General features: G+C 43.8%; 1 protein-coding gene across 9 annotated transcripts in view; it reads left to right on the top strand.

The window, feature by feature from the left end:
• HERC1 (HECT and RLD domain containing E3 ubiquitin protein ligase family member 1) overlaps window positions 1-10,683 on the top strand; it is a 192,823-nt gene extending 182,140 nt beyond the window's left edge. For all 9 annotated transcript variants that reach the window (XM_056572873.1, XM_056572870.1, XM_056572876.1 and 6 more), the window contains 3 exons: window positions 5,296-5,448; window positions 9,688-9,993; window positions 10,125-10,683. In XM_056572873.1, coding sequence (XP_056428848.1) covers window positions 5,296-5,448; window positions 9,688-9,993; window positions 10,125-10,310 — 645 coding nt within the window. In that variant the 3' untranslated portion in view covers window positions 10,311-10,683. The remainder of the gene's footprint in view (window positions 1-5,295; window positions 5,449-9,687; window positions 9,994-10,124) is intronic.
• Window positions 10,684-18,553: the final 7,870 nt, after the last annotated feature.

The raw sequence follows: 18,553 nt of genomic DNA, 5'->3' as shown, positions 1-18,553 counted from the left end.
CATGTGGAGCACAGTGGCCTTTCAGGGGGCATGTAATATATTTTTTACATTGGGCACTTCACTGTATGTGTGTGTGTGTGTGTGCTTCTTGCGATTATGTCCGCAGCGCCTTATATGCGGCTGTCAGCCGTGGCGCTGGTACGGGCCGGCTTACTCTCACTTCTCGGCAGCGCCTTATATGCGTCTGACAGCCGTGGCGCTGGTACGGGCGGCCGGGTGCTCGCACCGCCGGCTTACTTTGACTTTCTCCGGCAGTCTCTGCCGGCGTATAGGCCGCCCGCTCTATTTCCCTGAGCGCATATGCGGCTGACATGTGCGCTCGGGACAAGGAGCGGGCGCCATTACAGCTTCTCCTTGGCAGTCTATAGCTCCGCCCACAGGGCGGTCGGAGCTCTTCAGAGGCGCAAACTAGCCTCCAATCAGCGCCGTGGGAGCGAATTTCAGTTAGGCGGGGCCAATTAGTTAGTGCCTCTGCTTCAGGCACGCCTCTCTCTCCCTATTGGCTGGCACTCTAGCTGCACGGAGCCGAGCTCTCCTCACTGTAGCTGCCTGGGGACACAGACTAGGGTGAGAAAGTCCCTGTCTCTTTTCTCATTATGTCCATATCCAGAGCTGTTCCTCCCTCTAAACAGAAACCTGGAACGTCAGTGACTTATTTTGTCTGTAAGCACTGTAATACCAAGATGTCTGGCTCTGCGCTGAGCCCACTTGCCCTGCTTGCTCCACTGCTCTCCCAGACCCCCTGGTACCCCCTGATGCCCTTTTGGTTCCGGTGGATTAAGCTGCTCCACCAGCCTGGGTTTCTTCCCTGACCCAGTATATGGCTGACTTTATCCAAGTCTCCCGTTCGGTGGCTGAGGCCTCCCGGGAAGTGGTGCCCGCCTTGTGGAGGTCTTCCTTGCGCAGGGCCTCTGAGAGGGCCCGCTCCTCGTCTCCACATACTTCACGCTCTCACAAGCGTACTAGGGGTGCCTCGTCTGACTCTTCCATTGAGTCTTCAGATAGACGCGGGCGTTCCCCTCGTGGGTCCCGCCCCCCTGTCATCAGGGCATAAACGTCGCTCCTCCGAAGGATGTTCTCGGAGTCGCCGCTCGGTCTACTCATTCACATTCTCCTGGTGACCTGGAGGACAAAGCTTACTAGCCGGCATCTGACTCAGAGGACCGCTCAGATTCAGTTGAAATGGTGAACTCATTGGTGACAACCATAAGAGACACCTTTCGCTTAGAGGACCCAGGATCTTCGGATGTCACTCCAGGAGTATCCTTTCATCGTGCTAAGCCAGCACCTCAAAGGTTCAGCTCTCACGCTGACTTTGACGACATTCTGGAATCTGCATGGAAACATCCAGACGAGAGGTTCCCGGGAATCAAGACGATTCAAGAACATTATCCATTTGACAAAGACTTTGTCACTAAGGTGGTTTCCCCTCCCTCTGTGGATCCACCAATCTCCCGGATCTCTAAGGCGACTACACTGCCACTGGCAGATGCCACTGCCTTCAGGGATTCCACGGACAAGAAGGTAGAATCCTTAGCGAAGTTTGCCTCTGAAGCAGCTGGCTCTTCTCTTCTTCCCATCTTTGCCTCGACATGGGCAAGGCCCTGTAGGAGTGGTGCCAAAAGCTCCATCAGGCTATCTTAGCGGGATCCCCCCAGAGGATCTATCTGTCCTGGCTGTCCAATACTCCAAATCTTCCTGTGTGCAGCTTCCATGCAGTCAGCCCAATGTTCTGCCTTGCTGTGGGTCACCTAGCGGCTCTCCGCCGCTCTATGTGGCTTAAAGCTTGGAATGCGGATGCCGCTTCCAAAGGTCTCTCACTGAGCTTCTTTTTACGGGTGGCAATCCTTTTAGCAAGCGCCTTGATGAGATTATCTCTGAGGCGACGGGAGGTAAGAGTTTCTTGTTGCCTCAAAAGAAGGCTCGCCCTACTTCCCAAAGGAAGTCCTCTTCCTTTCGGACCTTTGGCTCTAGCAAAGGGTCCGGGCAGGCGCCTTCGCGGGACAAGAAGGCTCCCTCGTTCCGGGCGCGCCCATCTTGGAAGTCTGACTCCAACCGGTCTGGCCGTTTTGCACCCAAATCAGGCAACCGCAAACCCACTTCTGCATGGGTGGGAGGTCGTCTCTTACTTTTTCGAGACATCTGGACCTTGGGTCAGGGACGTGGTGTCCAACGGTTACCGAATCGAATTCACCTCCCTTCCGGGGGATCGCATTTTTCGATCCCGGGCCCCTCGGTCGCCTTCTCTGGCGAAGCAAGTTCGAGAGGCTCTCCAGTCTCTGCTTCTCCAGGGGGTTATCGTTCCCGTTCCTCCAGGGGAACGGTTCCGGGGTTTCTATTCCAATCTTTTTGTGGTTCCTAAGAAGGACGGTTCTGTGCGACCAATCCTAGACCTCAAGCGTCTCAACCGTCATCTTCTCATCCGTCACTTCCGAATGGAATCTCTCCGTTCGGTGGTGGCGTCCCTGGAACAAGGGGAGTTTCAGTGGACATCAAGGATGCCCATCCGCACTTGTATGAAAGTCGGATGGTGGCAACTATGGAGGCCGTACCCTTTGCCCAGTTTCATTTCAGCTCCCTTCAACTGGCGATTCTCTCCCGATGGGACAGGCCTCCTCTGTCCCTCGATCGTCAGATTGTTCTCCCTCGTAGGGTCCGTCAGTTTCAGGTCTGGTGGCTCCACTCCCCCCTTCTTCTCCAAGGGTGGTCATTTCTTCCCCTTCACTGGCAGGTAGTTACAACGGATGCCAGCCTGTCAGGCTGGGGCGGCGTGTTCAGGGATTGGACGGTTCATGGACTCTGGTCTCCCCGAGAGACTCTTCTTCCGATAAACATATTGGAATTACGGGCAATTCTTCTTTGTCTTCTTCATTGGGAGTCCCGGCTTCAGTCCCATCCTGTCCGCGTCCAGTCGGACATCGCCACGGCCGTGGCGTACATAAATCGACAAGGCGGCTCTCGCAGCTCGGCAGCCATGGCCGAGGTGACCAAGATTCTCATCTGGGTGGAAAGCAAGTTCCCTCAGGCTCTGGCCGTGGGCGCCCTAGTGATTCCTTGGGTGGGGTTTGCCCTACCCTATCTGTTCCCTCCCCTTCCGCTCCTTCCCAGGGTTCTGAGGAAGCTCAAAACAGAGGACGTCCCCGCCATTCTGGAAGCTCCAGATTGGCCCCGAAGGTCATGGTATGCCGACGTAGTCAGGCTCCTGGACGACGCTCCACTGCGCCTTCCGCTCCTTCCGGACCTGCTCTCTCAGGGTCCTCTTTGCCACCACAATTTACAGTCACTGCATTTGACGGCGTGGCGGTTGAGACCGCTGTTTTGAGGGCCCACGGGTTCTCTTCCCAAGTCATTCACACCATGATCAAGGCTCGTAAGCCCTCCCCCCGCAAGAATTTACTACCGTACTTGGTGGTCTTGTTTTCGCTGGTGTGAAGCTCAGGATTTATCCCCTGTAACCTTCTCGGTTCCCCGTCTTCTCTCCTTTTTACAGTCGGGTTGGGACTGGGGTTGTCTCTCAGTTCCCTTAAAGGTTAGGTTTTGGCCCTTGCTATTCTTTTCCAGCAGCCCCTGGCTTCTATTCTCATGTCCGGACCTTCCTTCAAGGAGTGGCGCACGCTGTTCCTCCTTATCGGTCACCCTCTCCCCCTTGGGACTTGAATTTGGTTCTGAGTGCCCTCCAGGGTGAACCCTTTGAGCCCCTTAGAAAGGTGTCTCTCCGCCTCCTTTCCTGGAAAGTGGCCTTTCTTGTTGCTATCACCTCCATCCGGAGGGTGTCTGAATTGGCAGCTCTCTCCTGCCTTCTCCGTTTCTGGTGATCCACCAGGACAAGGTTGTTTTCCGGCAAGATCTTTCCTTTTTGCCTAAGGTGGTTTCGGCCTTTCATCTCAATGAGGACATTGTCCTCCCGTCTTTTTGTCCTGCTCCTTCTCATCCTAAGGTGCGCTTACTACACAAGCTGGATGTAGTTTGGGCTGTTCGGTATTATCTCTCTATCACGTCTTCGTTTCGTCAGTGTGATTCCTTTTTCGTCCTTACGGAAGGTCGACGCAAGGGATAACCTGCTTCCAAGGCCACCATTTCTCGGTGGATTCGGTCCGCCATTTCGGAAGCCTATCGCTGTAAACGGAAGATTCCTCCTTTCAGGGTTGTGGTTCATTCTACCCGTTCTGTTGGGGCATCCTGGGCTCTCCAGAATAGAGCCTCGGCCTTGCAGATTTGCAAGGCGGCTACCTGGTCGTCTTTGCACACTTCTCGAGGTTCTATTGAGCTCATACCTTTGCATCGGCTGATGCTAGTCTGGGTCGTAAAGTGTTGCAGGCGGCAGTGGTTCAGCCGTCTGCCTGACTGTTTATCTTCCCACCCAAGGGACGGCTTTAGTATGTCCCACGGTCTGTGTCCCCCAATGGAGCCGATAGAGAAAAGGAGATTTTTGGTTACTTATCGTAAAATCTCTTTCTCGGAGGATCCATTGGGGGGGACACAGCTCCCGCCCTTCTTGGGGTTTCCTTTGAACACACCCTCGGACAGAGAATCAGTTATGTTTTTTTCTTCTGGTTCTCGGACAGTTTGGGGTTTTTTCTTTGACCTGTTGGTCTCCTCCTATTGCTCTGGAACTTAAACTGATTAGCTCAGGGCTTGAAGGCGGGTATATCCTGCTGGGAGGAGATGACTTTTTTTATTACCATAGTGTCACACCTCCTAGAGAAAGCAGCATACACCCACGGTCTGTGTCCCCCAATGGATCCTCCGAGAAAGAGATTTTACGGTAAGTAAACAAAAATCTCCTTATTATTATTTTATTTTTATAATTTTTTTTTATCAACTGGTGCCAAAAAGTTAAACAGATTTGTAAATTACTTCTGTTTAAAAATTGTAATCCTTCCAGTACTTCAGCTGCTGTATGTTCCACTGGAAGTTGTGTAGTTGTTTTCTGTCTGACCACAGTGCTCTCTGCTGACCCCTCTCTCCATGTCTGGAACTGTCCAGAGGAGGTGAGGTTTGCTATGGGGATTTGCTTCTACTCTGGACAGTTCCTGACATGGACGGAGGTGTCAGCAGAGAGCACTGTGGTCAGACAGAAAATAAATTCAAAAAGAAAAGAACTTCCTCTGTAGTATACAGCAGCTAAGTACTGGAAGGATTAAGATTTTTAAATAGAAGTATTTATAAATCTGTTTAACTTTTTAAACGCCAGTTCGTTTAATAAAAAATGTTTTCCACATGAGTACCCCTTCAAAAATGAGGCCTTAGTCCATAAGTGTCATTTTATAGTTTTACTATTTAACCTCATTGTAGATGATACCCCTTGATTCCTTTGTGGGTCAAAGCGCTGATGGAAAAATGGTGCCCATTATCCCTGGAGGGAACAGCATACCCCTGACCTTTTCTAACCGCAAGGAATATGTAGAGAGAGCAATCGATTACAGACTGCATGAAATGGACCGACAGGTAAGATACTGAGATAGACATATTTTGCGATTACCTCAATACAAACTCATCCCTTGTGAGTCCCAGGGCAATTACTCATTACCAAAAGCCTTTGGAGGGCAAACCCGCCTCAGGGACAAAAACCCTGTACTAGGGTCTCACTAAAATCAAATCTTTATTGGTATGCATTAAAATATGTGAATAAAGAAAAAATTAGACAAATGGTGATTTAAATGATCAGAAATCTCTTATTAGCTAGCTTATATGTAGCTCTACTGTGAGCTGTTTCTTAGGGACAAGGAGATTTATCATTGCTTTTAGAGCATTTTTTTGTCTGTTTTGGCGCAGTTCAGGTGCAAGCAGCATATTTAGCGACTTTTATGCGTCTTTTGATATAGACAGTTTCACTCTTTTTGCCTACCTGTAGAACTTTTTCTTTTTGACCATGCAGTGGTCACATATTTATCATTTGCGACATTTGTCAAAAGTCGCTATTTTGTGCGCAAAGGTACTTTTTTAGGCGCAAAGCTACACCACCTACTATTTAACCTTTAACCTTTTGTGGACAACAGTGTCCCACTCCCCACCAGGACCCATCTCTAATGCCAGACATCACCGATCACGGTGATGCCCGGCTTTAACCCCTTAGACACCGCAATCAAATTTGATTGTAGCGTCTAAGATGCAAGTAAAAATGTCCCAGCATCTCTTTGAAAGTAAGTAAAAACACCTCACCTGCCGAATTCAGGACCCAGGAAAGTGTCTACTTCCCTCCCTCACAAGCATCAAGAAAAAGTGTATGTGGTAGAGCTTTTCCCACCACAGAAGAGCTGCGCAAAATTCATCATCCTGCTGCACCTTCTTGATAAATAAGAAGCACGCTAGTCAAACCCACCACCCAAATAAACGTGGGAAAATAGCTCTACCGTAGACATTCCTTGATAAATCTGGGCCAATATGTCTTCTATATTGGGGTCTTTCACACTAACGTGTGATATACTCTTCATATATGTGCATTGGAGCATTAGAAGAGTATATCACACGGTAGTGTGAAAGACCCTCATAAGTGCGGTTAACTTCACATAAGAAAACTAGAGACTGTTACAAACAGCCATAGACAGATAAAGAACGGTCTGTGAGAGAGTCAATTTCGCCAGCTACATATCTACTTTAGAAGACATATTGGGGGAAATTTATCAAGCTGTTCCAGTCACTTTTTTGGCAATTTGCGCACATTTTGTGATCTTGCGCAATTTTTTTTGCACCTTTTTGAAATAGACATTTGTTTTTGTTTTTAAACTGGCTGTGGGTTGCAGGGCTGTGCAGTTGCCCATGCAGTGTACAGTATTTATTAACTGCGCATTTGGTAAAAAGGCGTAAATATTTTGCGCAACAGTGTTAAAAACACCGCAAATGTAGACCATGACCAACTTGGCTTAAGAAAATGTCAGATCCCAGTGAAATTACTTTCAAGCATAGGAGACCAGTTATTTAGTAAGGAGTCCTATGTTCTAATAGAGTAAGCGAAAATCAAAGAACTACTAAATTTGGGAGAGATATATTTAAACCTGTCCAGAGGAAATGTTGCTGAGTGGTCCATAGCAACCAATCAGATCACTTCTTTTATTTTTCAGAGGCCTTGTCAAAAAAGAAGCGATCTGATTGGTTGCTATGGGCCACTCAGCAACATTTCCTCTGGACAGGTTTTGTTAAATCTCCCCCTTTAGCAAAAAGCAGGGTTGTGTGACCTAATCAGATCATCTAATATATCAATACATTATTCTTAAAGGGGTACTATGCCCCTAGACATCTTATCCCCTATCCAAAGGATAGGGGATAAGATGTCAGATCGCTGGGGAGCCCCGGGATCGCCGCTGCGGCACTGCGCTATCATTACAGCACAGAGCGAGTTCGCTCTGCACGTAATGACGGGCAATACAGGGGCCGGAGCACCGTTAGGTCACGGCCCGCCCCTTTCAATACAAGTCTATGGGAGGGGGCGTGGCAGTCATCACGCCCCCTGCCATAGACTTGCATTAAGGGGACAGGCTGTGATGTCACGAAGGGCAGAGCCATGACGTCACACTGCTCCGTTCCCTGTATCGCCCGTCATTACGGGCTCCCCAGCAGCGGGACCGCGGCGATCTGACATCTTATCCCCTATCCATTGGATAGGGGATAAGATGTCTAGGGGCGGAGTACCCCTTTAACAAAGATCAATATATTAAGAGATTATGACATGCCAAACAAGTCCATATTATCATGTTGGATTTTTCTTCACATTTGGCAACAGCTGGAGGCACCACTGCTGTCCTTGCATTTTCTAACAACCAGCTGGAGAGAATATTCCAGCATTTGGGTTACTCTGTGAGCCAAATCACCTAGTAAAGTGGAGAGCACAAAGTGAGAGCCACAAATATGAGACCAGGGAGCAGTGGCAATCCTAGCCACAATGGCCTTGGTCAGTGTTTCCCAACCAGTGTGCCTCCAGCTGTTGCAAAACTACAACTTCCAGCATGCTTTGGCTGTTATTGAACAATTGGTGATTAAGCAGGGCCAACTCTGTCTGAGGGTAAATAGGCAGAAAAGGACCTGCAACATACAAATAGTTAAAAAGTGTTTCTGCCCATCTTTTTTTTATTAACATTAAAGGGGTACTCCGGTGCTTACACATCTTATCCCCTATCCAAAGGATAGGGGATAAGATGCCTGATCGCGGCAGTCCCGCAGCTGGGGACCCCCGGGATTATGCACATGGCACCCCATTTGTAATCCGTGCCCGGAGCGTGTTCGCTCCGGGTCTGATTACAGTCGACCGCAGGGCTGATGGCGTGTGACGTCACGCCCCCGCCCCCATGTGACGTCACGCTCCGCCCCTCAATGCAAGCCTACGGGAGGTGGTGCGTGCATGATCACGGGCATCCCCAGCTGAGGGACTCCCGCGATCAGGCATCTTATCCCCTATCCTTTGGATAGGGGATAAGATGTGTAAGCACCGGAGTACCCCTTTAAACACTTATAAGTAGGGCAACCTGCAATGACAGCACCTTCTGTACCGAGCACAGGAAACTGTCTGAGGGAGAAGGAAAGTAAACTTCCAATTTGGCAGCTCACGGCCGTTTGTGAGGTGAAATAAAATTTGTGCCGTAGTCCTTGGGTCTTTTTGATAAATTTGACGCACAACAGCAAAAAAAACAGCACAAAATAAAAAAAAATACAAAAAAGGATAGCAAAACATTGATAAATCTCCCGCATTGTCCCTAAGAAACAGCTCAGTAGAGCTACTTATAAGCTAGCTAATAAGAGAGATTTCTGATCATTTTAAATCACAATTTGTTTCCTTTTTTCTTTATTCACATATTTAATGCATACCAATTAAGATTTGATTTTAGTGAGACCCTAGTACAGGGGGTTTGCCCTCCAAAGGGTTTTGGTAATGGATATTTTGCTATTAGACATTTTATAAAATGTTTACATTATGAACACAAACTGCATTATACCTCCCTTTTATTAGGTGATTACAACTACAAAGCATGTGACCCAGACTTACTATTGCAAAATGTACCAGAACTTTGGCACAATTTTCACCAAAAACTGTCACATGACTTTTACCACACTTAATGGCCATGATGTACTATTGTAAACCCAACATGTTTTGTCGGGCTGTGCGCCAGAAATTCTGCCCGTGACCGCCTGGTGAAGTGCACCTGTCCCTGACATTCTCACAAAAAAGCTACATATTTACTAAGGTTTCCACAAAAAATGTGGTGGATTTGAGCTGAGGAAAACCCGAAAGATCAGAGCATGTGTAAACAAAAAATAAAAGAAAAAAATTTAAGAAAAAGTACAAAATGAAGGGAAACATTAGTAAATACCATGAAAAAAAATTTGTAACACTCACAAAGAAAACTACACTCCACTCTTAAATAAGGGCCATTGAGTTTTACATACTTATGACACTTTTCTGCCACATCCAACAAAAGAGGCTTGGCCTCAGTAAGTAAAAAGCATGTGGCTTAGGATGCAACAATGACTGCCAGAATTCTGGAACAGTTCAAGCCAACTAATAGTTTAAGTCTGTTGCATTCTTGGTCTAATTCTTACACCAGTTTGGTAAATATGGGCTTTTGCCTCAATATATACTTTTCTTCTTGTGCAGCTTCCTTGAAATATGCAACTAAAATGTAAATGCATTGTGGTCAGATGTAAAGTAGAAATCTATGTCGTGTTCTACTCCTATGCCTTTGTTTTGAACATCAGGTGGCAGCAGTGCGAGAGGGAATGTCTTGGATAGTGCCAGTTCCCCTCTTCTCCCTTCTCACTGCCAGGCAACTAGAACAGATGGTGTGCGGGATGCCAGAGATCTCTGTAGAAGTGCTGAAAAAAGTGGTGCGATACCGAGAGGTTGATGAACAACACCAGCTGGTGCAGTGGTTCTGGCAGACATTAGATGAATTTTCTAATGAGGAGCGAGTCCTATTTATGAGGTTCGTTTCTGGCAGGTCCCGACTTCCAGCTAACACCGCGGACATTTCTCAGCGCTTCCAGATCATGAAGGTTGATAGGGTAGGTACACCTGTTACAAATATTTCAACTGTTTGCTCAAGTAGCAGTTTCTATGGTCAAAGAAGAACTAAAAACAAATGCAACAAGTTTGTAGCAAACTAACTGACGGTTTTCTGCTTTTCTATCTACAGCCTCACGACAGTCTGCCTACCTCACAGACATGCTTCTTTCAGCTCCGACTCCCTCCATACTCGAGTCAGCCAGTGATGGCCGAACGCCTGCGCTATGCAATCAACAACTGCCGATCTATTGACATGGACAATTATATGTTATCCCGTAATGTGGATAATACTGAAGGATCAGACACAGACTACTAAGTTCTTAAATACCCACTCCCCAGAAGTAAAGGTGTGGAGTTCCACCAGGCATTTTACAACACTTGCCGTTTTTTGTTTTAATAACAAAAAAACATTTTAATTTAATTTCTCCCAGCGTCATTGTAAAAGAGCTCCCTTGCTGACTAAAAGTTGCATTAAGAGCAGATTTTTTGTTATGGGAAAAATAATGGCCATGGAACAGATTTCCAGACACCCCTGGTCAATGCTGTACTTGAATATTGTACATTGGTGCACTTATTGTTCACCCCCAAGAACAGTTTTACATTATTATTCCTATTTATTTTGTTTTAATTTGGAAGTTGCTTGTGCAGGATTAGTTATGCAGGAAAAGTAATAAACCCAACAGAATGACTGTGTGGTTCTTACTGTATGCCTGTCCTTGTGAATATTTATGTGAGACTTGCAAAGCTCCAAAAATGTACATATTAGTTTATTACATTTTAGAAAACAAGCAGAGCAAAATGAAGACATGACAAGGTACGCAATACAAACATTGGAGAAGACTCTTTGTAGTTTGAGCATCTCTATAAGGCTTTGTACAGGATTTGTGTCCTGCCATATAGGCTGTATATCTATAAAGATATCATTCCAAGTAAGAAATGCTTTTGGGAGGGAATACCTGTAGTCATACAACATCTGATGGAACAAGCTATTTTTTATTTTTCATTTCTTACAAAAAAAAATGCATTGTGCCTCTGAATAACAAGTAACAGTGTTCTTGGCCCTGCAGATCTGTCATTAAAACACAAGTTAATTTGTATTTTCTCGATCATTATATTGCATGACACAGGCGACCATGGGTATAGGCTACTGTCACTTAGAGGCACTGACACTAAGTGAGAAAAAGGAAGTGGCTCCTTCTGAGCAGGAAATACCCACCTACTGGCTCTGAGCAACTCCGAACCAAGCCCACGTCAGAAATGTGTTGGGATCAGCTCTGAGTGTTTGGTTGTGATTTTACAAGCCACAATAAAAGGCTACCTATTTGACACTTATCAGGCTAAACACCCTTTCTTATATACAGTGTAATTGTGTTACATCCTAGTCTTCTGCTGTTTATTTCCTGCAACCAACAGATGCTAATGCATAGCATTACTCTGTTATCAGCAATTTACCTACAACAGCAGGTGAGCAGACCTGTGGCGGGAATTCAAACCAATCAGACCCTTGAATGCATACTGTTGGGTCTGTGTCAAGGTGTCAAAATTGTGTCTTAACAACCCAAGAAAGTGTTTCATGATAATATAAATTCCCCCTTTGTGTTTTTTCGCATCTTAGCTCTGTTTATTGCCTTCTACAACACAGTGTATCTACCATGTTACAGTATTAGTCCCACTGCCTGTTACCAGACAGACCATAGTTTCTCTTTCTGATGTGTCCTTCCATGACCCTATATCTGTCAGCATCATATCCCGATCCTAACCTGGCTTTTTGCTGTTCAGCCCTCCATAAAGGTTCTCTTCGCTTTTCCGATCCTGGAAATGTTTTTGCTTTCTGGCTTTTTTTTTTTTTTTTAACCCTGGAACCTCTGGTTCTTCCTTTCCACGTGGCCTGACCACAATCCAAGCTGGAAAGCCAGTTTCATTAGTTTTTGTTGCCATAGGCTGCATTCACACCACATTTTTGCAATACAGTTCCCATATCGGGTTTTTGATGAAAAACCGATTCCTCAAAACCATACTAAACTGTATCAAAACGTGTAAAAATTTTAACCTGTATAGTTTGAAAAATTATGTCCGGTTGCATCCGTTTAAGAAAAAAAAGTGTAAATTTGTTACTTTTCACTCCATTATGAATAAAGTTTCACTTGCTTGATTGAAATTCCAAGACAAAAACTGTGCAAGTCAAAAACTATATGGTGCAAACCGGATGGAACCGTACGCACATACGGTTCCCATTGACTCCCATGTTTAAAAAAAAAACATACAGTTTCAATACGGTTGGGGGGGAAAAAACGGACAAAACTGTACAAGACGCAAAACAGATGGGGAACTGTATTGTAAAAACGTGGTGTGATTGCACCCATATTTGGTCATTCTCCTTCCATGTTGTGAAGGCACACCTTCCTTTCGGAAGCTTTTCACTTTTACGCCTCATATGTAGCCTTCCTTTTGACTCCCATTTCTTTCTGCTCATCCAGTACTTCTGGCTCTCCAGTGTAATCAAAGACAAAAATGCTATAACAGATGCACAACCAATAACAATTGTGAAAAATCAAGTTAATATTTTTAGACAAAAATAGAGTACATAAATATCAAAAAAGACACAAACTTATAAAGGCTCCATAGAGCCATACTACAACAGGGAGACCAAATAATGATCCCCTGAGGACATGGGCAAGAATAATGGTATCATGCCCTATCCAGTACAGCCTGTCTGTGAACAGCCCTGGTGAATACACCCTGGGTATACAATGCAAACAAGATAGTGTAATACCATCATATAATTTCCTTACTAAGTGTGGTAAGGGGCACCATGTATACAAAATGTAATCACAGTCAAATGTAGTGAATCTACTAGGTTACATAAGGTCAATAGGTAAACAAGAAACAACAATTATATTATAAACAAAAGCAGACAAAATTTCATTACATGGTGCGAGGATCACAGACAAAGAAAGGGAGGGCGGAACGGTAACTCTGGTAAGCCCATGCCCCTGTCCAGTTTGTACTGGATAGGGAATGATACCTTGCATTTGAGGTCTTACACAATCTCCTTGCTGGCCATGGTTATTCTCCTTTCCACGAGTGCCTTCCCTTTTCCTTCTGCAGGTCATTTCTTCCTCTTTTTCTTAGGAACAGTTTTTCCCTTCATGTGACAAACCCTGCTGTTTTCCTTTAGCCTTGTGCAGTGTTCCTCCTGGATTTGTCTGCAACTCCAACTTGGAAACAAGGCCCACCTCTCACCCCAATCTGCTCTTTCGGCAGGTGCTTCTTTGGTAGGTTTGTTCACAGCCTTCCAATCTAACTCTTAACACTTCAATTGCAATGTTTTCAAGGTACTTGCTTTCTGATTCTATCCATGTTGTTGCATCAGGGGCAGTGTCTTCTCCTCCTGACTAAGCCTTTTGTTTGCCTGTTATCTTTTTCCACCCTAAGGACTGCTTTTGGACATCCTATGGTCTCCTGTGTCCCCCATTAAAACAGAGAAAAGTTGGCAGTGTTCTTTACTTTTTTTTTTTTTCTCCTACTGCTGCGCTGGTACAAAACTTTTTAGCCCAGTAACAGTGGCCGGTTATATCCTACTTGAGAAGAGACCCTTTTCATTTATTTATTTTATTTTATTTTTTTAAACTTAGTATCAGCGCTTTTTTTTTTTTTTTATTTAGCACAAACGCCTAAACCTAACCCCCCCCCCACTGCATAAATTAGTAAACCTTACAGGTGCTCCCATGGGCTGGAAAAGGTGGATACAGTCCTAGGAGACTCTCTTAGGACTGTATACACCTTTTCCAGCCCATCGGAAAGCTGAACTAATTTATGCAGGAAAAGTCAGCAACCGCCGAGCTGAGAAGTTCGTGACGAATCGAATTCACTGTAAGTTTGCTCATCTCTAGTTAGTACCTACCAAACATAGCTTAAAGGACAAGTCTCGTGCTCACAAAGTTATCCCCCTATCTGAAGGATAGGGGATAAGTTTTAGATCGGGGGTCCTAGCACTGGGGCCCCCCTCAGTCTCCTGTTTGGAGCCCCTCTGTGCTAGCACAGGAGCACGTCACGTCCCCTCCATATATTTCTATGGGAGAGCTGAAAATTGCCGAATGGCTCCCACATAGAACTATATGGAGGGGGCGTGGCGGCCTCCGCATCAGGCGGGGGTCATGACACGTGTCTGTGCTAGCGGACGGGGGCTCCAAACAGATCGCAGGGTAGGGGATACATTTTTGAGCATGAGACTTATCCTTTAAGGAAGGACAGCTGTTGAATCAGCAACAGAATCATTGGAATCCATGCCTCAGACAGGTTAGCCTTCAATCCCAATTCACTATAGCACATTTTGCAGAAAACTTATTTTCAACTAATAAATGAACGTGTTGGTTAATAATTTCATGCCACTTACTACCTTTCATGCTTTTCCTTGGTTCTGATGCAAACTGTCATCTCCACATGCTATCGGATGTATCTCCTGTAAAAAAAAAAAAAATTCCTGTTGTACATTCTAGCTGGGAATTCAGCCAACTATCTCCCTCCCACTACACCCATGGGAGCCTTCTTCATAGATGGAAATAGAGTTGGCTTCAGTTGGGGCTAGAGTGTACAACAGTCAATTGTAGGATGTACACTAAACAGGAAATGGGGCAATAAAGACCTTGGAGCAGACAGTTTGCATCAGAATTAGAAGAAAAGCGTGAAAGACCATAAAGGTATTAAAATAGTTCATATGTGTGTTTCATCATGAGGAGAACCCCTTTAATGTTGGCTATGATTTAAAAAAAAAATAAAAAAAACACAGGGCTCCTTCAGATGTCTTGTGGGGTCTATGCCTAGACAGTCCAGAGCTGTGTTGGTGGCAAAAGGGGACCTACAAGGGGATTATATAAATAATCTAAACCATTAAGCAATATTGGTATTGGACAGAGGCAACAGTATAAAGCCTTGTCATGAATGTTCCAACCAGTAGTCATAGGTGGAATTTCCAAGCAGAAAAATTCCTCTCAAATTCTATTGCAGCAGACTCCTTTTGTTTTTGATAGGATTCTGCTGCACTGTGCACACAGCCACAATCTGACGCAGGACTTCCAATTCTGGACTCTGTGTGATTTCTGCAGAAGAAGAATTGACAGACAAATACATTGCAGTCTATAGAGATGCCGCATTTTCAGGAGGTCTGCGGCCATTCTGCCGTGTGAACATACCCTAAAGCTACTTTCACATGCATGTAAATCCACACTTAAACTGATTTGTTGTTTCAAATGAATAATGTAAATGTTGAAAAAAAAATAAAAAATCTGCATTAATGTTTCCACTTGGGTTTTTTTCTGGCAGTTTTTGAAATACAGCCACTGCAGTTTTTGAGCCAAAGCCAGAAGTGTATTCAAAAGGAATAGGACATATAAAGGAAGAACTTACACTTCTCCTCCCTTATGGATCCACTTCTGACTTTGGCTCAAAAACTGCAGTGGCTGTATTCCAAAAACTGCCATAAAAAAAAAAGTGAAGTGGGAACTTAGCCTTATGGAGTTTGACTTCCCCACTGAAGTCAGTTGAGAAAATCAACAGGTGGAAGAAAGATGATACTGAGAACTCACCAGTGATGGCCAGTGAAGATGTATTATGCCATAGTGTAGTACAAGTAGTCTTGTACTACACTATGGCATAATAAGTCTTCACTGTGCATCATTGGTGAGTACTCGGTATCATCTTTCTTCTACCTGTGGCTTTACCCTACCTTGTGCACCACCGCTGATTCCACGCAAGTGCCAACATATCCCTATAGTTGAGAAAATCCACAGCAAATCGACAGCCTATCAGTGACATAAGGCCAGTGACATTTGCTACAGAATCTCTGCAGATTACAGCACCAAAGTGATCTTTGAAATCCCATCTACACAAAAAGGAAACTTTCCTTACTGAAAATGACCTGCGGTGTAGATTTAAAAAGCAGCAGTATAGTATATCAATGTTGCCGATGTGTCACAGATTTTCCCCATTGAAATAAATGGCAATAAGTAAAATCTTTAGCTTTTCTGTGCCATTTGTAAACGTCACATTAAGACTACATGACTTCACTTGTATTTTGCAATGAAAATGTCTGCAGCAATTCAGTCTACAATGTATTTATCCTAAATTGACATGCTGCAGATTTAAAATCCACATCGCATTCACAAGGCTAGTATTGTAATACGTAGCTGATATTCCACATGGAAAGTAAACAACTAGCTTGACATAGAATATTTTGTTATTACCAGAGAAGTCCATGCCTCAGAGAATTCAGGCCTTCATAGAAGCCTGAGGAGGAGCAACAGAGTACCAACTGGGATCTGGTCTGTATTGATTGCTTTTCAAGAGTAAGTAGTGGAAAGAAATAAGGATTCATGAAAATAATTTACTGTCATCTGTTTAAAGGGGTACTCCGGTGGAAAACTTTTTTTTTTTTTTTTAATCAACTGGTGCCAGAAAGTAAAACAGATTTGTAAATTACATCTATTCTATTAAAAAATCTTAATCCTTCTAGTACTTATTAGCTGCTGAATACTACAAAGGAAATTTTCTTTTTGGAACACAGAGCTGTCTCTGCTGACATGACCAAAGTGCTCTGTCCATTTTAAAAACCATAACAAACCTCTCCTGCTCTGGACAGTTCCTAAAATGGACAGAGATGTCAGCAGAGAGCACTGTGATCCAAAAAATAATAATTTCCTCTGTAGTATTAAGCAGCTAATAAGTACTGGAATGATTAAGATTTTTTTTTAATATATATATATATATATATATATATAAAACTGTTTATTTATGATTTTATCATTTAACATTTTCAGAAAGACAATAACAATACACATAATAACAAATAGAAAGAGTACAGGCAACTATAGGATTCTCCTTTTCATATTTCCTCTTCAATAGTTAGTATTTATGATATCTAACACGATCATATCCATTCTAATCACATTTGTGTATCACCAGATACCTCAATTATCACGATCTATTATTTGGATAATTTCGTAGGCTAATTTTCAGCAATAAGTCAGGAAATATACATTATGGTAGAAACTCCTTATGGATCACCTGTAGGGAAACAGGCATATAGCTCTCAGAAAGGGATTAATATTTTTTAAAAGAAGTAATTTACAAATCTGTTTAACTTGCTTTAAAAAAAAAAAGTTTCCACCAGAGTTGGAAAGGCTGTTTGCACGCTGCGTTAAAGCAGTGTCCACAGACGTATAGATAGGAGGAAGTCCCAATGTGTGCTTCCCATGTATACTTATGACAGATTCCACTTAGTGGTCCCATAGTAAAAGGATGTAAACCATGCTGAAGACGTTCGTTTATTAAATCCACTTAAATGGAATAGCACGCTGTTCAATCCAGCAGACCCTCACACATATGTCCTGAACAAAGGCCAAAATGACACACTTTTAGCCTATGTCAGGCATATGGGGATTTATGGACCTACCCTGGCATTTACGTTAAAGGGGTACTCCTGTGGAAAACCTGTTTTTTTTTTTTTTTTTTAATCAACTGGTGCCAGAAAGTCAAACAGATTTGTAAATTACTTCTATTAAAAAAATCATAATCCTTCCAGTACTTATTCGCTGCTGAATACTACAGAGGAAATTATTTTCTTTTTGGAACACAGTGCTCTCTGCTGACATCACGAGCACAGTGCTCTCTGCTGACATCTCTCTCCATTTTAGGAACTGTCCAGAGGAGCATATGTTTTGTATGGGGATTTTCTCCTACTCTGGACAGTTCTTAAAATGGACAGAGATGTCAGCAGAGAGCATTGTGGTCATGATTCAGCAGAGAGCTCTGTGTTCCAAACACAAAAGAATTTCCTCTGTAGTATTCAGCAGCTAATAACTCCTGGAAGGATTAAGATTTTTTAATAGAAGTAATTTACAAATCTGTTTAACTTTCTGGCACCAGTTGATTAAAAAAAAAAAAAAGTTTTCCACCGGAGTTCCCCTTTTAGCAGAGCCTGCAGTACACTGCTAAATGCAAAGTGAAACTAGTCTCAGGCTTTCACATCTGGACAACAAGAATACAGGACAATGTAATGCGGCACTATTTTGTCTGGTAGGTGTTCATCTTTTAACGGTCTTTAACACAGCAGTTATTTGCATTGTTCCGCTTCTATGAGAGCATTGTTGGGTAGCATTGTCTATGAGCATTCATTGTTGGGTAGAGTCAGTAGGAAAATGTTCAGTTACTTACAACCTGGAGAATTTACATTAATGATAACCTTTCCAGGATGTTTTAAAATCCAGTAAGAGCATTGGCTTATTTTAGTCACTATTTGAGGTTTCCGTTACTACCACCTTCCACTGGTATTTAAAATTAAGCTGGAAGCTATTTTATTCTGCTCAACAAAATTACAAATAGAAATTTGGCCTGAACCTGCAAACAAGCATGAAGCCCCTGAAACCTATGGTGACCTAAGCTTAGTACTCCAGTGAAAATTATTTTTTATTTTTTTTAAATCAACTGGTGTCAGAAAGTTAAACAGATTTGTAAATTACTTCTATTAAAAAATCTTAATCCTTCCAGTACTTATTAGCTGCT

Source organism: Hyla sarda, chromosome 4 (assembly GCF_029499605.1).
Source record: "Hyla sarda isolate aHylSar1 chromosome 4, aHylSar1.hap1, whole genome shotgun sequence".
Taxonomy (NCBI): domain Eukaryota; kingdom Metazoa; phylum Chordata; class Amphibia; order Anura; family Hylidae; genus Hyla; species Hyla sarda.
This window is presented reverse-complemented; position numbering and strand designations above follow the sequence as displayed.